This window comes from Scyliorhinus canicula, chromosome 20, assembly GCF_902713615.1.
Source record: "Scyliorhinus canicula chromosome 20, sScyCan1.1, whole genome shotgun sequence".
Taxonomy (NCBI): domain Eukaryota; kingdom Metazoa; phylum Chordata; class Chondrichthyes; order Carcharhiniformes; family Scyliorhinidae; genus Scyliorhinus; species Scyliorhinus canicula.
Genome location: NC_052165.1, coordinates 39,415,215 through 39,438,870, shown reverse-complemented (window position 1 = coordinate 39,438,870; position 23,656 = coordinate 39,415,215). Strand labels below are relative to the sequence as shown.

At 47.1% G+C, this 23,656-nt stretch overlaps 1 protein-coding gene across 1 annotated transcript in view; it reads right to left on the bottom strand.

The window, feature by feature from the left end:
• LOC119955081 (tetraspanin-11-like) overlaps positions 1–23,656 on the bottom strand; it is a 153,833-nt gene that overhangs the window by 25,318 nt on the left and 104,859 nt on the right. Inside the window, 4 exon segments of the mRNA XM_038780940.1 lie at positions 3,620–3,648; positions 3,651–3,777; positions 6,870–6,974; positions 15,717–15,791. Of these exon segments, the coding sequence (XP_038636868.1) occupies positions 3,620–3,648; positions 3,651–3,777; positions 6,870–6,974; positions 15,717–15,791 (336 nt within the window).

Sequence of the window (23,656 nt, the reverse complement as noted above, 5' to 3'; positions counted from 1 at the left end):
GTCCTGGACTGTGTTCCTCCATGTTTATATAATAAGTAAAAGTTATGGGATGGGATTCTCTACCGGCGGGTTTCTCTCGTTTCCCTGGCGCCCGGGATTTCCTGACTGCGTGGGGCTGCCCCACAATGGGAAACCACAGTCTCGGGCCGGCGGGTCGAGACTGAAAGTGGTGGGCGGGGCGAAGAATCCAGCCCACGGTCTTTTGAGCCAGGATTCTATATGGGATCTTCCCTTTCAGTTATAACATCAACTGGGTTTGTAACACCTTCCCTATTACTTTCTGCCTATAAGCTCGCTTTCTGGGTTTCATGAACAAGGTCCCCCAGGTCCTTTTGTGTTCCAGCTTTCTGCAATTTCTTACCATTTAAATAATAATCCTTGGGATGTAGACTTCACTAATGAGGCTGTTGGTATTCATTCTCCATCTCTAGATGCCCCCCAAAAGGTGTTGATAGGCCTTCTTCCTGAAACATTGTAGTCCGTGTGGTAATGGTGCTCTCAACATTCATCCTTGTTTATCGTTACTTTCACTCACTTTCCTCAGGGAGGAGTGAGAATTCTCTAGGACTTTATCAAGGAGCAATGGGGAGGCAGTGGTATTGTTACTGGACATAAAATCCAGATACCCAGGGTAATGGTCTGGGGTTCTGGCATCGAATCTCACCAGGGCAGTTGGTGAAATTCAATAAAAATCTGGAATTGAAATCCTAATGATGACCATGAAACCATTGACAATTGTTGTTAAAACCTACCTGGTTCACTAATGTCCTTTAGGGAAGGAAGTCTGTCATCCTCGTCTGGTGTTGGCCTACATGTGACTCCAGACCCACAGCAATAAATGCCAGGGAAATCCACATCCCATAAACGAATAAAAGAAAAAGTGAACCTTCCCAAGTACCTTCCCTCTTTACATTGTCTCCTAGCCCAGGTTTCCAGGCAGAGGCATTACTGGAGAACCTGCCAACAGCTTAGAATCATAGAAAATTGACAACAGAGTAGACAGGAAAGCTTACTTCCCTGAGTTGGGGTAAATTACCAAGGGGCACAAATTTAAGGTGATCGGTAGAAGGATTAGAGGGAACATGAGGGGAAACCTTTTCACCCAGAGGGCGGTGGGCGTCTGGGATTTACTGCATAAGTTGGTAGTTGAGGCTGAGACACTCAACTCAATTAAAAGGTACTGGGATCTGTATCTGAAGAGCTGTAACCAGTAAGGCAACGGAGTGGATGCTGGAAAATGAGCGGCTAATTTCTTTTTCTTGGCCGGTGCAGACACAATTGGCTGAAAAGAGGTTATGGCCTCTTTCTGCACCATAACCTTTCTGTGGTTCTAACTTTCCTCTGCAACCTGTGCAGAGAAAGTGAGATTTGGTCACTGTGAGAGAACATAATCTGGATGGTTATTGTTTGCTCGATGGCAACACCTACAATTTGAACTGACTGCGGGCACAGTTAAGAACGGCAGGTGAGGTGTTGCTATGTGCTGATATCTTAGCTTTGGATTTTGCCAGCATTTGTTGGCAAAGGCCTTTGAAATAGAACTGAAAAAATGCACAAGACAAAACAAAATGGGAGTTACCCAAGAATAGAAACAGCAAGTAACAAATGTGAAATCTGCCAAAAGAACAGAAACTGCCATGATGAGAAAAAAAAGTACCGGGTATATCGCTAAAACGCTAAATACAGTTTAAAAACTTTTCAGGTGATGACTATTGCCCGGGGCATTACACTCAGGAAATTCTATTTTCAAGATTAGTAAATCATTTCCACTTTTACACATTCCTACATTCCTTTGAGATTAAGGCCATGAAGAGGTTTTATCCTTAATGTTCCTGTCTTTTCAGCTTATTTCTCAGGGTTTCTACATACTGACAGATTGGAACTTGTCGAGTCTAATTGCAGGAATGGCCAGCTCCTGGCGTCACTTAGATCCTTCCCGTCTTTTATATTCCACATCCCCAAATCCTGAGCTACACTTGCGATCTAATTGGTGCCTTAAGAGTCATAGATTAGAATGTTCCCCAAGGGAGTGAGACACAGGAGTTGGTATCGTGTCCAGGTGCTGAATCCACCTCCAATGGAAACCTAACTACAGTCAAGATTTTCATGTGGACGATCCTTAATTTATGTGGAAAAACTGACATGGTGGGCATGCTCTCATAGCTGGAGGACTAACCAGAGGCCTCCCAGCTTCAGAGAAGCACCCTGCTGCTGCTAAAGGTAATTTGCTGAAGGAAGCTTCAACAGAAATTATTTTCTGAAAACTTAAAAGCTTAAATTTAAAAATACATAAAGCAACCTGACCACCACTTTTGGTGAGGTGGGGGTGTGGGGAATACAGGTACCACCTTTTACACAGCAGCATTTGGCTGTACCCCTGCCTAGGCAGTCAGGGAGGCCTGTGGGTCAGTCGGGAGCAATGGCACCCCAACCTGCCCCCTGGCCCCCACCTCCAGGCAGTTGAGCAGGTAGTTTAGATCGATATGAACATTTGAGAAGTTATTTCTGTAAGAATCAAAATCCTGCCTCTAATACATCCATTACACCTCCAAACATTATACATGCAAAATATATAAAATATTTATTTATGTGTCATTCGTAAATATAGCAAATCACAACTCGAGAGAGAGGAAATGATCACTCATTGCTTCATACCATGCCCTCTTCCTAAGGAAAGAAAGCAGGATTTACAAGCGGCTGCCAACATATTGGCAAAATTCCTTCAGTGTACCAAATGGTTGCCTCCGATGCCATTATGACTCCACGATACTGTGGGCGTAATGTTTGGGCCCTGCCCATGTCAGGGGCGAATGGCGCTTCAAAATAAGAGGCCGGCCAACATGATGGTTTCCTGGGCCTGTCCCTGATGTCAGCCATTTTTGCCATTGGGCCTTGAGTTGGGCAGGCAATCAGGCTCGTTACTAGCCTTATGAAAGGTTTTGTAATAGCAATTAACCTCTCAGTAACCTCAAGGTGTATTGATTTAGAGTGTCCCTGATAGGCCACAGGAATATCATCAAAGCTGCAGCGTCATCGTGGCAACTCAATAAATCTCCAGGCACAAAGCATCTGGGAGCGCCAAAACCAATAAATCCACAACAGAAGTTACTCTTAGATGTAAAATGTAAGTATGTCTAGCGGGTCAAGGCAGGATCAGATCCAACTGTGATAAGCCTCCTGCCCAACAACTTAGATTTAGCGTAATGAAGTATCTCAACGTGCATCACAGGAGTATTATGTAACAAAGTATGACACCCAAGTTACATAATAGATATTAGGTTAACTGACCAAAAGCTTAGTCAAGGAGGTAAGTAGGTTTAAAGGGGTGCCTTAAATGTGGTAAATAAGGTAGAGAGGGTGGAGAGGTTTGTGGCCGGTGGGGGTGGGGGGGGGATGCAATGTTGAAGTGTCACAGTGAATAACACGGTACTGAACCATTGTATGGGGCCTTGGAACCTGCTCCACAGTATGGATGACACCTGGTGAGGAGAGGTTAAGGGGTCAAGTAGAAACAAGTAACACTTGAAAAACACAGTTACAACTATCACCTCCATTAGATCATCATTGCTGCGATTTCATTTCGAAACGTAAAAGTTGCAGACTGCAATACTTTACTTACCTCTACCTTGTAGATATTTGACGGATGTCCCTCTGGCCACAGGCCACAGTTACTGTCTTACAGCAGCTGTCAGGCACTAATCTGTTACCTGATGCCGGCGAGTGGATGTAAGCACTGTATTGCCAATCAGCCGAATTGTTGCTGCCACAACACTTGAACTGCAAAAGAACAACAGAGCAGTAAGCAATGCCTTCTGACAAAATGAGGTGAACAAATGTGAATATTGCCTACCAATCATATTGGAGGAAGAGACATGAAGCTTTCTGATTTGATCCTCCCTCAATGTTGCCCCAAACAGGTTTTAGGGTTTTGGAACAATGGAGAGCTGCGCAGTGGTAAGGTCCCGGCCTCTGAGCAAGGAGCTCCGGGTTCGAGTCCCACCCCAGGGCTTGATGGCCAAGGAAGGTGTGTTCATAATGTGGCCAAGCAGGTCGAATGTCAATCTGTAAACCCTTCCAATACGCCAGATGACAGGTGCTAGGAACAGGAGATTCTGCAGGTCGGCCAGACCCCGCAGAAGGCAATGTCAAACCACTGTGGTACCATGCAAAGTATAACCATGGACCAATACGTGGAATGTGCCTCCAATACCCTCTTTGGACATAGAGAGAAAGAAAGCTGCATACATGCTACTTCAGAGGCCATTATGTTACTAATGCACCAAATCCCATAGCAGTGGAAAATCACTCTGCTTAAACCAAATCCCCGAGTCAAATTTGCAAATGTACAAATACATTTGATAACAATGTTTTCAAAGGACAGGTTTACACTCAACAGACACTATAGTACAGGCGAGTGATGGGACAGAAAATATATACGTGCTCTTTTATTTATCTTGCATTTCTAAATCTTTCCTTCCATAACCAACCCATGTGATGTTCCCAGGACAGAAACAGGCAAAGCCACCCAGAATTTAAATCTGGGCCAGCCAACAGTGGTTTCCCTTTAGTTTTCTTGTCACAGACTCCCTCTGCTGGTACAAGTGTGCATGGTAGCTTCAAGTGAACACGTTTTCAGTTTTTAGTAAACTACAACCTCCTCACCCTTTCCTAGATGGAGAGAGGAAAGCACCTTTTGCATAGCCTAGGACCCTCATCCTCATGATTATTAGACATGCTATCAGATGGCTACACATTTCTCATCCAAATTTATTAAATTTATTTAATTTTCCAAATCAAGCTAGAGGGCGAGTTGTGAGGAGAATGCAGAGATCCTTGTGTGATTTGGACAAATTGAGTGAGTGGGCAAATGAATGACAGGTGCATACAATTTGGATAAATATGAGGTTAACCACTTTGGTAGCAAACACAAGAAGGCAAACTATTACCTGAATGGCCATAAATTAGAAGAGAGGAATGCACTGAAGGTAAGCATATAGGAGGTAACGAAGGCAAACGGTATGCAGGCCTTCGTTGTGAGAGGATTCAATTACAGGAGCAGGGATTTTTTGCTGCAATTATATGGGACTTGGTGAGGCCACACCTGGAATATGGTGTGCAGTTTTGGTCTCCTTATCTGAGGAAGATGTTGTTGCTATAGAGGGAGTGTAGCGGAGGTTTTCCAGATTGATTCCTGGGATGGCAGGACTGAAGTATGAGGAGATTGAGTTGGTGAGTTGGTTCAGATTGTATTTGCTGGAGTTCAGAAGAATGAGGGAGGCTCCAGAGTAGATTCAAGAAGGATGTTCCCAACGGTGGGGGTGGCTAGAACCAGTGGTCACAGTCTGAAGATACGGTGTAGACCATTTAGGACAGAGATGAGGAGGAATTTCTTCACCCAGAAAGTGGTGAACCTGTGGAATTTGTTACCACAGGAAGTAGTTGAGGCCAAAACATATGTTTTCAAGTAGCAGTTAGATATAGCACTTAGGGCAAAGAGGATCAAAGGCTATGGGGGAAAGCAGGATTAGGCTATTGAGTTGGATGATCAGCCATGATCATAATGAATTGCAGAACAGGCTTGAAAGGCCAAATGGCCTCCTCCTGCTCCTTTTTTCTATGTTTCTTAGAGAAAACATTTTACGGGCACTGGGATAGAAAGGGTAGTGGATCATCATTCCCTCTGCGCTATTCACAATTATTAGGGGTTCTTATAGGGTGGATAAGAAAAATCTGTTTCTAGTGACGGGAAGGTCGTCAACCAAAGAGGCTCATTTGAGATAATTCGCAAAAAGTCAGTGAAAGAGGAGGAGAAACATTTCTATTTGGAAGTTATTGTGGTTTGGAAATGCTCTGCCTGAAAGGCAGTGGAAGCAGATTCAATTACAGCTTTCAAAAGGGAATTGGACAAACACTTGAAAAGGAAAACATTGCAGGACTACAGGGAAAGAGCAGGGAAAGTGGGACCACTTGGAGAACTCTGTCAACAAGCCAGTACAGGCATGATGGACCAAATGTGCTGCTTGATTCTAAACCAACCCATGCCATCCAAAGTGTCAGTTCTTGTTCTCACCTTTGGTATTTTCAAGCGCATTTAAAAAAAACCTGCTCCCCCCACCCCCACAAAACCCCCCAGAGGTGAGTTTGGAGATGGGGAGTGATTGGGCAGGAGGGTACGGGAATGTTCAGTTCAGTGCAGAGAGGGTGAAGGGCAGCCTCCTCACCGGGAGGTCAATGAAGGCCCTTAGATCCCATCATTCCTGCTATTCCACCCACAGACAGGGGACGTGCCCTGTTGGCTTTCCCAACAGCCTAGTGAGGGAGGGTTGGGGAGGGTCCCTTGTTCACAGGCATTCTGTGCCCAATCGAGGGACCCAGTATCGGGAATGAAGTTGTGTCCACTGAAATGCACCTGACTCCTGACCCCCTCCCATCCCACCTCACTGGTGACCCCCTCCCTGAGACGACCCCCCACCCTCCAAGCCACTCTATAAGCCGCTGGTGATTCTCAAGATCGGTCTGAGTGTTGTTCCGGCAGTGGCCACCATTCTTGCATTTGATTAGCACCTTGTCATGGCCACTGAATGCCTCAGAGTGCTTTACAGCCAGTGAAATACTTTTGAAGTGCAGTTACTGTTGTAATGTAGGAAACACGGCAATCAGTGAGCACAGCACAATCCCACAAACAGCAATGTGATAATGACCAGACAATTTGTATTTTTGTTCAATTAATTGAGAGATTAATATTGGCCAGGCCAACAGGGATAACTCCCCTGTCATCAACCAATAATTGGAACAGCAATCAGTTATGAGTCAATGAGCGATATATGAACACCTCCCAAAAGAAAATTCCCCGCAGGTTAATTCCATACATCTTGCTGGAGTTGATCGATGGAATAGGTGATTCTCTCCTCCCCAGGGTCTGCGTAATTCTCCATCATGGTTTTGTTCAGGTTCTGCTTTAATTCTTCACTTAGCTGCACACAAGCAAAAAATGAAAAATGCATAAAGGTCTTCAGCACAATGTTTTCTATTGACCACACTTGGAATACAGAACAGGAGGAAACCATTCAGCCCACTCTGCCTGTGCTAGCTATTTGGGAAAGCTATCAAATTAGTCCCACCCATAGCGCATTCCCATGGCTCTGTAATGTCTTCCCTTTTGGGTATTTTTCCAATTCACTTTTTTTCACTGAATCTGTTGCCGCCGTCCTTTCAGACAACGCACACTGAGTAAAGGAAACGTTGTCTCATCATGATTCTCGTTCCTTTGACAATCAACTAAAATCTGAATTATGGATCCCTCAACCACTGAAAGCAGTTTCTCCCTCTTCAAACTTCTCAACGATTTTGAGTACCTCTATGAAACAACCCCTTAGTCTTCCTGCTCAAAGGAGAACAGTCCCAGCTTCCCTGGTGCCTCCATGTAACTGAAGTCCTGTTGCCATTCCAGTAAATCTGCCTTCTTTCCAAGGCCATGACATCCTTCCTCGGCTATGGTTCCCAGAATTGAACGCTTTAATTAGGCCAGATTTTCCAGCCGTGCGTGCCGGCTTTTTTCCCCCATATTCCCCGGCTATGGTGAGTGCGAACATGGGGAAACCCCGTTTACAGTGGAGGGACTGGAAGATCCCACTGTTGGTCAATGGTGGGCCGCCTCCACCACCACAATTGGAGGGGTGGACATTTCTACCCTTTACTCCAGCTGTGGGCTAACTAGAAAAGTTTAGCTTCACTTCCTTGCTTTTGTAATCTATGTCTCTATTAATAATTGATTGAAAATGTCATATAATAATATGGGAGAAGATGGTGGCACAGTTGTAATGTCACTGCAGCAGTAAGCCACAGAGCCAGGCTAATGTCATGGTAACAGTGGGATTGTAGTTGAATTAATCATTTAAAAAAATCTGGAATCAATGGCTAGTCTCAGTAATAGTGACCACCAAACCATTGTCAATTATTATAAAATCTCATCTGGTTCACTAACGCCTTGGGAAGGAAATCTGCCGTCCTTACCCGATCTGGCCTACTGCAACGCCAGATCCACAGCAATGTGGATGACCCTTAACTGCCCTCTGAAATGGCCGAGCAATTCACTCCATTCAAGGGCAACTAGGGATTGGCAACAAATGCTGGCCTTGTCAGGGACGCCCACGTCCCAAGTTATGTTTGACAGCTGCTGACTACTTCAAAGCAGCTAAGTGCTTTCTGAAGTTATAAAAGAGGAAGTGAAACCTCCTAACTGCTTTGAAGTGGTCAGCATCTGTCAATCATAACAAGAATGTTTATAAACATTGTGGTTAGGATCAATGGGGGGGTACTTCAGATGTATGCAAGGCTGAAGGGAAAGATAAATAAACAAACCTTCTGGCAGCTGTGTTTAAACCTTCAAGCTGTCAATCAAAGGCAAGTTAAAGATACTGCACTGTGGAAAGATCTCAGGGCATTTCAAGCCTTTTCAAGTGTTGTGGGCTTTCTAGGAAGGCCCTGACACATCAAAAAAAACATAGTTTCAAAAGCATAGGGTCGACAGGGCAGATGTGAGGAAAGGGTAAGTGTTCCTGACTTGAACTGGTGTGCTCAGCAGCTGTCAGGCAGAGCAGTCAGAAAGGCTACTTCAGTGCTTAAACAAGTCAGTGCTCAAAGGATGAAGACCTTTAACAGTGAGTTGTCTGAGATCACCGTGCCAAAAGTGATCTTGAGGTTGCCCAGGGCTGAAAGGGCAGTTCAGACACAGGACCCCCATCCTGGGGAGGACCTCGGGGTCAACCCCGTACCCACAGCCCAAACCCAACCAATCCCTAGGACCCTCCCTCTGCAACCTGGCAGTGGCAGATGGGCACATAAACAATAGTTTGTCCCCTTGAACCCGCCCCTCAAAGGATTCATCGTGCCCGGCAATACTTACACCAAAGACCCACCAGTGGAGATTCTGCTGTGGGGGTCGGAGCACAAACGCGGAGGGAGGGGACAGATTTTGGCATCAAGCCTATTAATTGCATTCAAATCAATGCAAATCAGTTGTTTGCATGTTCCCCTTGGCGTGGGACGGTAAGCCCGGTACGTCCGGCGGGGCGAGACTGAGGGTGGGCCTGCTGCCCAGCACCCATCCCATTTGTGGCACGATGCAGGAGTCTCCGCCTGTCGAGATTCCTGATCTTAGTGATGGGGAACATAGAATCTGTCCATTATATTTTTGTAAAAATAAAGTGGCCAAATAATGCAATTTCCTTCCAAATTTTAAAAGAAAAATCCAGTTTGTGAATGTAACAACTCATAACGAAGCTATCATTTATGAAGACAAATTTATTTAGATAATTACAATTAATGCATCTCAGTCCCGTGCAAACCTCGCTGGGAGGATAGATAGGTCTCACCAGCACATGAATTGGGCCTGTTTTTATCCCTTAACAAGGCCCTGGTGGTTGGCCTCCGCCCCCCCACCTGGGGAGCTTGTACTCCACGAGTCCCATGGGGAGATCAATGGTTGCTCTTCCTCGTGGTCCTCCTGTGGGTTATAACACCCCCCCCCCCCACCACCACCACCACCCCCCACGAGTTCTAAAGGCACCCCAACAGCTGCTACTGGCAGAGGACTTCTGTGCTGCTTACCCCGCGGCTGTGTATCCACTTGTGGTAGTTCTGGGTTGGGTGGAGTGTAATGGGTCGCTGAACGCTGCTTCCGGGCAGATCATCTCGGAACACCCGTCACAGAACTCTTGCTGGTCCGGATGTGACAACTCGTACAGCCGGACCCTCAATCCCAGGAGTGGCTCGTGCTGCAGTGACAGCGGTACTGCTGCCAGTGGAACATCTCGACAGGCGACCTCACACCCGGTCAAATTGTCCTCATGCTTCTGAAGGGTGTTTCCTTGGACTCGGACCCTACACAAGACTGGGCCAGTCTAGTCCAGCACCACTCCCAGGAACCACAACGCGTCATCGCCAAATTCCGTGCACAAACGGTGTCCCCAGCGCGGAAGGTTTGTCTCGATGTCCGAGAACCACGGTGGCTCTTCTGCAACTCCCAATTCCCTCGACCTCGGTGTCGTGTTATTCAGCCTGGGGTAACACGGACTGCAACACGGTGCAGTTAAATGATCAATCATACACCAAACTTAGGCGTTGGTTCAATAAGATTTACTGAACTTCAGTAACGAAGCACACATCCGCCTGTGGGTTGACTCTCTACTACTCTAACTAACATTAACTATCTAGACCAGGCTAGCTCTGATACACGTGTAGAAGGTGTTGAATGATTGTACACCCTGACTGTCACTACAGTTGTCACCAGTGGAAAGAGGCGGAGTGCTGATGCCTCGTGTATTTTATAGTTGAAAGCCCCCCTCTGGTGTTCTGTCTGGTGATTGGTCGTGTTCTAATCTGTATGTTGATTGGCTCACCTGGGTGTCTGTCACTGCCTGTTTTTACCTCATGATGTGCATGGGTGCATATTATGGCACTCGGCCTCAAGGTTTGGAAGAGTAAAACTCAACTGAGTCCTGAGTTGTCGTCCCATCAAAGGTTCTGCTGGAGCAATCCTACTGGTCACATGCAGCATTGTACAGTAATTGAATCAGAAGATGCTAACCACGTGTCCATAGACATGGTAGACTGCTTTTTCAAACCTTGTTTAAAAGTTAAAAGGACCACCCTCTCGATGAAGGATGATATGGCGCAGTGTGGATGTGCTGAATGCCATTAGGCCGCATAAAAACTGTGAACTCCTCACTGGTGAAAGGAGTTGCCATTGTCTGTTACCAGCACCTCCCGAAGCCCATGTGTATAAAAAGATCTCCTGAGCTTCTCGATTGTGGCCCTGGATGCTATGGAAGACATCCTGTAAACTTCCATCCACTTGGAATGGGCATGCACAATTATTAGGAACATGGAGTCCATGAATGGTCCAGCAAAATCCGGTGGAGGAGAATCCCTGAATTACTCGGCCATTCCCATGGGTGGAGAGGAGCTGACGACAGAAGATTCTGAAATTCCCGGCTGGACAATTTTTTGCAATTGGCTCGATGTCCCATCAATACCCGGCCACCAAACAAAGCTCCAGGCCAACATTTTCATTTTAGAAGCCCTCGATTGGCTAGCATGCAAATCCCATAACAGGGCTTCCTGTCCCTGAGGGGGAGTGACTACTCGAGCATCCGCCAAGAATGAGGCAAATATAATGGGGCGCTCTGTGTCATCATCTCACTCATCGGCCCGCACCACCCTGATGCCATAAGGGGAAGCTTCACACGTTAAAATTAGGCATCTCTCCGGGTCACAGTGTGTCAGGAGTTGTTTTGAAAATAGGTGTCTCTCTAGAGCCATGGAAGCCTCATCTTGAGATGCGCCCCAGCACCATTTCTTGTCTTTCTTTTGATTTTGGATTTGTTTATTGTCACATGTACCGGGGTACAGTGAAAAGTATTTTTCTGCGAGCAGCTCAACAGATCATTAAGTACATGGGAAGAAAAGGGAATAAAAGAAAATGCCTAATAGGGCAACACAAGGTATACAATGTAACTACATAAGCACCGGCATCGGATGAAGCATACAGGGTGTAATGTTAATGAGGTCAGTCCAAAAGAGGGTCATTTAGGAGTCTGGTAACAGCGGGGAAGAAGCTGTTTTTGAGTCTGTTTGTGTGTGTTCGCAGACTTCTGTATCTCCTGCCCGATGGAAGAAGTTGGAAGAGTGAGTAAGCCTGGTGGGAGGAGTCTTTGATTATGCTGCCCACTTTCCCCCGGCAGCGGGAGGTGTAGATGGAGTCAATGGATGGGAGACAGTTTTGTGTGATGGACTGGGCTGTGTTCACGACTCTGAGGTTTCTTGCAGTCCTGGGCCAAGCAGTTGCCATACCAGGCTGTGATGCAGCCCGATAGGATGCTTTCTATGGTGTATCTGTAAAAGTTGGTAAGAGTTAATGTGGACATGCCGAATTTCCTTAGTTTCCTGAGGAAGTATAGGCGCAGTTGTGCTTTCTTGGTGGTAGCTTCGACGTGGGTGGACCAGGACAGATTTTTGGAGATGTGCACCCCTCGGAGTTTGAAACTGCTAACCATCTCCACCTCGGCCCCTTTGATGCTGACAGGGGTGTATACAGTACTTTGCTTCCTGAAGTCAATGGCCAGCTATTTAGTTTTGCTGGCATTGAGGGAGAGATTGTTGTCACTGCACCACTCCACTAGGTTCTCTATCTCCCTCCTATATTCTGATTCGTCGTTATTCGAGATCTGGCCCACGATGGTCGCATCGTCAGCAAACTTGTAGATGGAGTTGGAACTAAATTTTGCCATGCAGTCGTGTGTGTACAGGGAGTATAGTAGGGGGCTAAGTACGCAGCTTTGCGGGGCCCCGGTATTGAGGACTAATGCGGAGGAGGTGCTGTTGTTCATTCCTACTGATTGTGGTCTGTGGGTCAGAAAGTAGAGGATCCAGTTGCAGAGTGGGGATCCAAGTCCTGGGTTTTGGAGCTTTGATATGAGTTTGGCTGTGATTATGGTGTTGAAGGCCGAGCTGTAGTCAATAAATAGGAGTCTGATGTAGGAGTCCTTGTTGTCGAGATGCTCTAGGGATGAGTGTAGGGCCAGAGAGATGGTGTCTGCTGCGGTATGCAAATTTCAGTGGGTCAAGGCCTTCTGGGAGCAACACTTGCAATGGGGCCAATAGGGAGACCAGATTAGATTTGCAATAAACTTGCCATAATAATTAACAAGGACAAAAAACGACTGGAGCTCAGTGCCATTCGTGGGGTGGGGGGGGGGGGGGGGGGGGGGGGCTTTATAGCCCAGGCTTTATCCTTGACTGGGTGTAGCCCATCACTATCCATTCGGTACCTGAGGTAGGTCTGGCACCCTCCAGGTATTTATTGAAAACATTGTAAAGATTGCCTGAGTCCATTCAAAAGATATGCAGCCAATTGAATCAAACGACTCTCAACCAATCTCTTCCCAGTAAATGTGGACTCGGACCATGTTCAACCACCAGGGGTCACGGTGGTCCCCACAATCTTTAACGGTTCCCTGTATAGGTGGCCAACAGAGCCTTGGTATCCCGCAAGGTCAGCGGGATGATCCGTCGCATCCATCAAAATGTGTGGAGATCTACAATGGAGACGGCAGCCCTCGTGTCCATCTCCATTGATACTGGGTGTCTATTTAGCTGCAAAGTAATCCGAACCGACGTGACCCTCAAAGTCAAAACACTGTTCAACTGCAGCAATCAGTCATCATTGTTGTGTTATGCTTTTTCATGTAGCATAAGCTGCTTCCTTGATGTATGCTCTGACAAAGGAAGGTTCAGACTTGGAGATAGGTTTAACACATTTATTGAACAGTTAACAATTCTCCTACTTGAGTTTGACTCTCCTGCTAATCTTATAGTAACTCAGTCTAACTAACCAGTCTGCTCCAAGCCACGTGGTGGGTGTGATGCTTCTGATCTGCCCCTGTCCTTCTCTCTAAGTGTCGCCTGTGGAAAGAGAAAGAGCATGTGTGCCCTCTCCTTTTATATGGGCTGTGTAAATGCCCCCTTGTGGTAGTGTCACCTCTGGGTGTCTTGACTGCCCATTGGTTGTGTCCTATTCAATGTGTTCATTAGCTGTATGTCTGCATGTCATTACATCGCCGGTGCTCCTGCTAGTGTTTACTTAGTTGTAGTGTATTTACATTAACCCCTTGTGTATATACGGTGATGCATATCACCACAATCGTCTCCTCTTGGATGTCCACGTGCAAAATCCTCTTCCAGGGCAACCTTGGCTGCTGTCGCAGGCTGTGTGCTCTGCAACGCAACAGGCAGCCCTGACCCTCATGAGACCCTCGCCACAATGACGGCACGGTGGCTGGCTCTCACCGTCATCCTCAGGCGAAATATCCCACCGCCCAAAAACTGAACTCTGCCATGAACTCGGGGACTGCACTTCGGAGGAATTGTGGCTGGACCTGCACTGTCCTGTGCCCGATATGGAGTCCGAACAGAAAGGTGGCCCAAGCCATGCACACCATAATCCACGGACCCTGTAGTTCCTGGACACCCTTCTCCACGTGTTCACGAGAGAGGAAAAGTTCAATAGCTCGCTTTAAATCCAGCATAGTTTCCGCTAACAGTTTCCGTTGAGTGGCTGAATTGTTGATATTGTACACGAGGCTGTCCTTAACATTTCTGAGAGGAACGGCACAAACCTGCAGTGCTCAGCCAAGTGCCACAAATAGGTTAAAAAGTCTATAACTGACACACCAGGGGTGCGTATCACTGTGTTGATCTGTTGCATAATCACAGATGGCTCGAGGCTGTAGTGGTCCAAAACCATTACCACAAGTTCATTGAACGACCTGGAATATGGTGCAGCCGGGCATCTGATGATCCCAATTGTCTGGGCCCACAGGCGGTCAGGAGAATGTTTTGTTGGTCTTCCCCCAATGTACCATTTGCTTGGAAGAAGTATCGCTTGTGCTATACATACTGATTCCAATCCTCCTGCCCCGTATCGAAGGCATCCAATTAAAATACCGAACAATGGCATTTTAAACGATGTGACGTACCGCACTCAATACGAAATTCCAACGGATAGGTAAATCGGGCGAGTCCGGCACTTCCGTTAATCCTCATCACCAATTAATAACTCATAAGGAAGCTATCGTTAAGGAAGATGAATGCATTTACAGATTTACAATTACATGCTTAGCACAGCATCTCTCTCCCAATGCAAACCTCGCTGGGCGGATAGGTCTCACCAGGCTGAGCTGGATCTGCTTTTATCCCTTCCCTTAATGAGCCCCAGGGGTTAGCCCTACCTGGGGAGCTCCATGAATCCCACAGGGAGTGCAATGGTTGTTTCCCCGTGGTCCTCCTAGGGGTTATAACAGCGAAGATACGGTTTTCCCAATAAAATGTTCTTTCTGATAGGGCATAGGAGCAGGTCTATTGGCGGCTTTGAAAGGGGAATTGGATAAATACTTGAAGGACACAAATTTGCAGGGATATGGGGAAGGAGCCGCTGAGCAGGACTAACTCTGGGGCAGGAGCCAGCCCAGACTCGATGGACCGAATAGTCTCTTTCTGTGCTGTACAATCCTATGATTTTATGGAGGTGCCTACCAGAGGGTTATAGATCAGCAAGACTATTGGTCAGCTACTACCGATCAGCAGGGTAACCAATCAGCATGGTAACCAATCAGCGTGGTAACCAATCAGCAGGGTAACCAATCAGCAGGGTAACCAATCAGCGTGGTAACCAATCAGCAGGGTAGCCAATCAGCAGGGTAACCAATGCTGGTGATTTTTTAAATGTTTTTTTGATTTTGCAATGTGTGTTTCTATCTGGTAACAGTTACAAGCAATAAAATTCCACAAGTTAATTTCACCTGCTGTTCATTGTTTAAGACTTGAATCTATTGTTTGAAAGGCATAATTCTTGCAGCTCTATACTAAAATCTCAGTACTTCATTCTCCAGCCATGACTAACCCACTCTTGGGTCTCCCGATGCTGCTTTGAAATAGAATCGTGCTTTTTCAATGGAGCATCCATTGGATTAGAGCCTAGCACACAGTCAGAGAGCTGCAAACAGGAACTCTCTTGCGTGCAGGCCATTGCCTTGGATCTGGTATTCGAAGGTCCACAGTGCAGTGCACCCAAGCTCCAACAGATCCCACCATCACATTGTCCTGCATAAACATTCACCTTTGCATATGATTGACATTAAAATAAGATTTTAACTTACCCGCTGATAATAAACACAAGCAAGAATGCCAGCCACCAGCTCAATCAGGAAAATCAGCAGAAGTAAGGAAAAGTACTGAAAAGTAAAACAAAACAATGATGATCATAAACCTATTAATCTCCTGTATTAAAGATCTTTCAATACAGCCATATTTTTATATATGTAAACGACTGTTTGAAAACCAGCTGTCCCTACCAGCAAAATAGCTTAATAGTAATTTATTATATTATATATTTAATATATATAAGTGCACAGAATTACACAATTGTGTACAAAAGGAGACAAATAGCCGGATTCTCCATTCCTGAGATGAAGATTTGACACCGGCGCAGGATTTGTGGACTTCTATGACAGCAAAATTGGCACCGCATCTGGACCAATTCAACGGCCGTGAAGGGGTTAGCCCCGGCGCCACGTGGAACACATTTGTTTCCAATGAGAAATTATGGACCAGGCCGGATTCAGGATTGACATTCGAGGCCCAGAGTGCTTAAGGAGGTGGCTCTGGAAACAACGGATGCATTGGTGGTGCTCTTCCAGGATTCTATAGAGTCTGGAACTGTCCCTGCAGATTGGAGGGTAGCTCACGTCACTCCGATATTCAAAAAGGGAGGTAGAGAGAAAGCAGGGAATTATAGACCAGTAAGCCTAACATCGGTAGTGGGGAAAATTCTTGAATCTATTATCAAGGACTTTATAGCGGTACATTTAGAAAGCAGTGGCAGGATCAGTCAGAGTCAGCATGGATTTATGAAGGGAAAATCATACTTGCCAAATCTGTTCGAATTTTTTGAAGATGTAACCAGTACAGTCGACAAGGGGGAGCCAGTCGATGTGGTATATTTGGACTTTCAGAAGGCATTTGACAAAGTCCCGCATAAGAGATTATTGTGCAAAATTAAAGCACATGGGATTGGGGGAAATGTACTGAGGTGGATAGAAAACTGGTTGGCAGAGAGGAAACAAAGAGTAGGAATGAATGGGTCCTTTTCAACTTGGCAGGCAGTAACTAGTGGGGTGCCACAGGGATCGGTGCTGGAACCCCAGCTACTCACAATATATATTAATGATTTGGATGAGGGAACAAAATGTAACATCTCAAAGTTTGCAGATGATACCGAGTTAGGTGGGAGCATGAACTGTGATGAGGCGTGCAGGGATCCTACAGCATGATCTGGACAGGTTGGGCGAGTAGGCAAATCAATGGCAGATGCAGTATAATTTGGAGAGTGTGAGGTTATTCATTTTGGAAGTAAAAACAGGAAGGCAATATTACTACCTGAATGGTTGTAAATTGGGAGAGGGGAGTGTGCAGCAGGACCTGGGTGTCCTTGTGCAACATTCGCTGAAGGTAAGCATGCAGCTGCTAGCAGGCAGTAAAGAAGGCTAATGGTACGTTGGCCTTCATTGAGAGAGGTTTCGAGTATAGAAGCAGGGATGTCTTGCTGAAATTGTACACGACCTTGGTGAGGCCACACCTGGAGTACTGTATGCAGTTTTGGTCTCCTTCTCTGAGGAAGGATGTTCTTACTCTCGAGGGAATACAGCGAAGGTTTACCAGACTGATTCCAGGGATGGTGGGACTGTCATATGAGGAGAGATTGACTAGGTTGGGATTGTTCTCGCTGGAGTTTAGAAGAATGAGGGGTTATCTCATAGAGATTTATAAAATTCTAACAGGACTAGAAAGAGTAGATGCGGGGAAAATGTTACCAATGATGAGTGTGTCTAGAACCAGGGGTCACAGTCTGAGGATTCAGGGTAAACCATTTCGGACAGAGATGAGACATTTCTTCACCCAAAGAGTGGTAAGCCTGTGGAATTCATAACCACAGAAAGTAGTTGATGCTAAAACATTGAAGGTATTCAAGAGGCGGCTAGATATAGCACTTGGGGAGAATGGGATCAAAGGCTATGGGGAGAAAGTAGGATTAGGCTATTGAGTTGAATGATCAGCCATGATCGTGATAAATGGCGGAGCAGGCTCGAAAGGCCAAAAGGCCGCCTCCTGCTCCTATCTTCTATGTATCTATGAGGCTGACAAGCTGCAGCCGCATATGCACACTTCCCTCCCCACACACACCATCCCAGCCAACAAGAAAGCAGTAAACGCACATCCAGAGGTTCACTCACGCAGAACTGGAGATGCTGCTAGACGCTGTTGTGTTATGCTGCTTCGGATAACACAGGCTGCTACTTGATGTAGTCTGAACTCAAGGATGCTCCAGACTCTGAAATGAGTGCAACGTGTTTATTGAACTATTAACACAGTTCTCACATGAGTTTGACTCTGCTAATCTAACTGTAGTAACTCAGTCTAACCGTACCAGTTTGCTCTAAGCCACATGCTGGGGTGTGATGCAGCTGATCAACCCTGTCTAACTCTCTAGATGTCTGTCTGTGGAAAGAGGCAGGGTGTGAGTGCCTCATCCCTTTTATAGTGTTTATGTCATGCCCCCTTGTGGTGATGCCACCTCTGAATGTCCTGACTGCCCATTGGTTGTGTCATATTCTGAGTGTTCATTGGTTGCATGTTTGCATATCATGACATCTCCCCTTTTTTTTTAGATGTATATACATGTGAATGTGTCTGTCTAATGCAGTGTTCTTCAAACTCGGGGGCACGACCCGCGGGTGGGTCGCCGGTGGGTATCGGGAGGGTCGCAGAGCCGTCCTTCACGGCGCTCCCGTTCGCGCAAATCCCCATGCAACAGCCGGCTTTTAATAATGCCGGCTTCAAGCGGCCTTGAAAATGGCTGCGAACATGTAAAAAAAATTTGGCCGCAGTGCGCCCGCATGATCATCGGCGCGCATGCGCAAATCAATGCGCATGCGCACCGATGATCGGGGGCGCATGCGCAATGCAGCCGCTTTTTTTAAAAAACGGTCTCAGCTTAATCACTCATTTGTGCATGCACAATTTATCATTTCACTTCATTGTTCCTTGATTGCCTGGAGTAATTTTAAAAGGTGCAATGGAATAAGTAGTTTATGTGTGTAATGGTCCTGTCTCCATTTATATGAGAATAAAAAGAATGCAAATCATGATTAGTCGTACTCATCCTTGCATTACCTTTTTCACAATGATATTTCCATGCTCATCTGTGTACTGTTCCTCTGTAACCATTTTTTTTCTCATTTATTTTATTCATTTTATTTTTTATTTTTTTTACAAGTTCGGGGGGGAGGGGTTAATTTAATAAAATTTTACGGAAGAAATGCAGAACTTTGGACAGTTGGAGACTCCATACTTTCCGACACAGGAAGGTGTCACCTTCATCCACCAGGTTCCATTGGAGGAGCGTGTACGAGGGCCAAAGGGACCCAAAACCATTTCCTCCATTTTTGTCAGCAGCAAACAAGGTAAGAGAAAATGGTGGGTCGCTCAGGTCGGCAGGCGTGGGTCGCGAAGGTCGGCCGGCTCGGGTCGCGCAAGTCGGCTGGGTTGGGTCCCGAAGGTCGGCCGGTTGGTAAAAATGGGTCCCCAAAAAAAAAGTTTGAAGAACACTGGTCTAATGTGACTGACTGAGGAATACAGAAAAGAACAAACAAAATAGTCCCTGAAGCTTGCATCTGATCCTCGGAGGCCGCCGGAGAGGTGGTGGAGGGGATGGCGGTGTCTTGACAGGCGAGTGGGAGGCACGACTGGTGGCCTCGTGGTTCGAGGTGTCTGGAGGCGGCAATTCGACATGTAGAAATGGAGGGAAAGTGGTTGTCGGCAAGCAACTTTTCGCAGTGTGCTTCGATTCCTTCGCAAATGGAGCCATCAGCCATATGTATGACATAGGATCTGGGCACGGCCTGTCAAACAACGACAGCCGGAGCAGACCACCCACCATCCGGTATCTTGATCCTGACCGTGTCTGCCGGGGATAGCAGGTCCAGGTCGGTGGCATGTGCGTCATAGCCCTGCTTCTGGCTGTCGCGAAGCTGCTGCATCTTCTGCAGCACCGGGAAGTGATCAAGGTTGGGCAGGTGTATGGCTGGAAGCGTCGTCAGCAGGTCCCTGTTCATCAGCAGTTGAGCTGGCGACATGCCGGTGAACAAGGGAGTTGCCCGGTACGCAAGTAGTGCAAGGTGTTTGTCGGAAGCGGAGTCCGAGGCCTTGCGGATGAGCAGCTTAACAATGTGCACCCCTTTTTCGACTTTGCCATTGGACTGCGGATAGAGCGGACTGGAGGTGATATACCTGAAATTGTAGCTCATGGCAAACGTGGACCATTCTTGACTGTGGAAGCACGGGGCCATTGTCACTCATGCCGGTGTTTGGGATGCCATGCCGTGAGAATGTCTCTTTACACGCTTTGATGACGGTCCATGAGGTGAGGTCTGGCAGCTTCAGCACCTCAGGATAGTTCAAAACGTAATCGATGATTAAGATATAGTCGCAACCATTTGCGTGGAATAGCTCAATGCCAACCTTGGACCACGGAGAGGTCTCTAGGTCATGTGGTTGGAGCGTCTCCTTGCTCTGCGCTGATTGGAACCTCTGACAGGTTTCGCAGTTCAGTACCATGTCCCTGATGTCCTGGTTGATGCTGGGCCAGTAGACAGCTTGCCGGGCCCTGCGTCTGCACTTTTCTACGCCCACGCGTCCCTCATGAATCTGCCGCAGCACCGTGCTCTGGAGATGTAGCGGGATGACTATCCTGTCCAGCTTGAGCATGGTGCCGTCAATCAGCGTCAGGTCGTTCTTGACGTTGTAGAATTGAGGGCATTGCCCTTTCTGCCAGCCATTGCTGAGGTTGTGGATGACTCGCTGCAACACAAGATCTTTGGCCGTCTCTTCTCGGATGAGAACAATCTTCTCATCTGTTGCCCGGAGAATGCTTACACACAGTTGTACCTACAATTCAATGTGCTGGATAATCTCCAATGGTTCACTGGGTGCGTTGACGGAGCGGGACAATGCACCGGCGACGATGAGCTCCTTGCCAGGTGTGTACACCAAATTGAAATCATACCTCCGGAGTTTGAGAATTCTCTGCAAACGAGGCGTCATGTCTTCAGGTCCTTTTGGATGATGTGGACCAGAGGCCTATAATCAGTCTCAACAGTTGGCAAGCAGTAGACATAATCATATAATTTGAGGATGCTGGTGAGAAGGCCTAAACACTCCTTCTCAATCTGCACATATCTGGTCTCAGTGGGTGTCATTGCCCGTGACGCATATGCTAATGGTACCCAGGATGACGTGTCATTTCTTTGAAGTAACACCGCCCCAATGCCATCCTGACTCGCATCTGTGGATATCTTGGTCTCTCGGTCTGGGTCAAAGAATGCCAGGACTGGTGCAGTGGTGAGCTTGGCTGTCAGCTCCAGCCACTCTGTTCAGTGCTCCGCCTTCCACTCAAAGGCAGTTGATTTTTCACCAGGTTGCATAGGGCCGTGGTGTGTGTGTGGCCAAATTTGGAATGAACATGCCAAGGAAATTGACCATTCCAAGGAAGCGCAGTACTGCCATCTTGTCCTCGGGGACTTTCATTGCCTGGATGGCTTTAATTTTGTCTGTGTCCGGGCGCACACCCTGTTGCGAAATCTGATCGCCCAGGAACTTCAGCGTGGATGTCCCAAAACAGCACTTGGACCTGTTTAGCTTCAGGCCATGTTCATGTATGCGTCGGAATACTTTCTTGAGTCGCGACACATGTTCCTCTGGGGTTGTGGACTAGATTATATCATCAACGCCGACACGAACCCCTTCTATTCCCTCCATCATCTGTTCCATGATACGATGGAAAATCTCTGATGCCGAGATGATGCCAAATGGCATTCGGTTGTACCAGAAGTTGCCAAAAGGCTTGTTGAAGGTGCAGAGCCTTCTGCTGGATTCTTCAAGTTGGATTTGCCAAAATCCTTGGGATGCGTCCAATTTTGTGAAGAAGTGCGCGTGTCACTCGTGATTTCTTCCCTCTTCGGGATGGGGTAATGTTCCCGCATAATGTTTTTGTTTAGATCCTTGGGGTCATGCAGATGTGTAGGTCCCCTGAAGGCTTCTTTACGCACACCATCAAGCTGACCCAGTCGGTTGGTTCAGTGATCTTGGAGATGATTCCTATTTGTTGTAGACTCGTGAGCTCTGGCTTCAGGCACTCTTTCAGTGGGGCAGGGACACGTCGTGGTGTGTGGACCATTGGCTTGGCATCAGGCAGCAGTAGAATCTTGTACTCATATGGCAGCATGCCCATCCCGCTAAATGCATCTGGGCACTAGGTTAGGATGTTGTTGATGCTGGCCTGAAGATCCGAATGGGACGGCGTCGTGGTGTAGATCCTTTGAATGAGGTTCAATTTCTTGCAGGCGTGCGCACCGAGCAGGGACGCCCTGTCTGGTTTAACAATCTCAAAGCGTAAGCTTGCTTGGGTGTCGGCCGGACACCTGCAGATGGCAGGACCCCAGTGCCTTGATTACATTTCCATTGTAGTCCACGAGTTTGCAGGCAGCTGGAAGGATTGTGGGGGGCTTCATGATTCTCTTGAAGTCTACCTGCAAAATCAGGTTGGTGGAGGCACCTGTGTCCAGTTTGAACTGGATGGGACAGTGGTTGATCTTCATCACTGCATGCCATTCGTCCTCGGAATCCACGGCCAGGATTGATTGGACTCGCGATGTGTCCGGTGTGGCGTATTTGTACTTTGTAATAATGCCCACTCGGTCAGTGTTGTCCAGGTATTCATCATCTGGATCCGTCGGCCTGCCTGGATCAGAGTCATGCATTCGGTGTTGCACACTTCTGATGCGCCGCTGTCGGAATTGGGAGCGCTGGCTCCTGACTGGTGGTGCAGATCTACACAGGGCTGCATAGTGGTTTAGTTTCCAACAGTTTAAACAGCGTTTGCCTCTTGCAGGGCAGGTTTTTAAAAAATGGGCAGTGCCGCAGTTCGTACACGTCATGCGTCAGTACGTCGTTGCGCATGCGTGGTGCAGTTCTCAGACGTCTGCACCTGCGCAGTGCGGTTTTTGGCCGCTTCGTGTTCCCGATTGCATTGCGCATGCGTCGGGCTCCGGGAAGAGCACGTGAAATGGCTGCTTTCGTCAATGTGGAGGTGCTGCATCCGGGTGATGGCCTGAACACTCTCCACCTTTCTGGGAGGCTTGTTTTTCACTTTCTGCCGTTTTGTACTGTGAATAGCGATTTTTAGAGTGCTCATGCACAGTACACGTTTCAATCGCGACTGGCAGGGTCATGTGCTTGATTTTCAACAATCCTCTCGCAGAGGATCAGAGTGGACTCAAAAACAATTTGGTCTCTGATCATGGAGTCAGTGATATCACTGAAGTTGCAGGATTGCGCTAGGAGTCTAAGGTTGGTTAGTTAGGAGCTGAAGGATTCGCCTTTACCTTGCATCCTCTGCTTGAAGATGTAGCGCTCGAAGATTTTGTTGGTGTCCACCTCGCAGTGGCTGTCGAATTTGTCCAGGATGGTTTGGTACTTCGGTTTGTCCTGCCCTTCAGAAAAGTGAAAGGAGTTGAAGATCTCTATCGCATGGTCACCCGCAGTGGTGAGTAGAAGAGCTATCTTCCGAGCATTGGTTTCGCCATTGAGGTCGGATGCTTCCACGGATAGTTGAAATTTCTGCTTGAATGATCGCCAGTTGGCACTAAGATTGCTGGTGGTCCTTAGCTGATGAGGAGACTGAATCTTGTCCATTGTGCCTCTATTCAGTAGCTGGTTGTCACGGAACTTGCTGAGTTGAACTAAATAGATTGAACAGTCACTCCTGGTATCATGTTGTGTTCTGCTGCTTCGGATAACACACGCTGCTACTTGATGCAGCCTGAACTAAAGGATGCTCCAGACCCTGAAATGAGTTCAACGTGTTTAGTGAACTATTAACACAGTTCTCAAATGAGTTTGACTCTCTGCTAATCTAACTGTAGTAACTCAGTCTAACTGTGCCAGCTTGCTCTCAGCCACGTGCTGGGGTGTAATGCTGCTG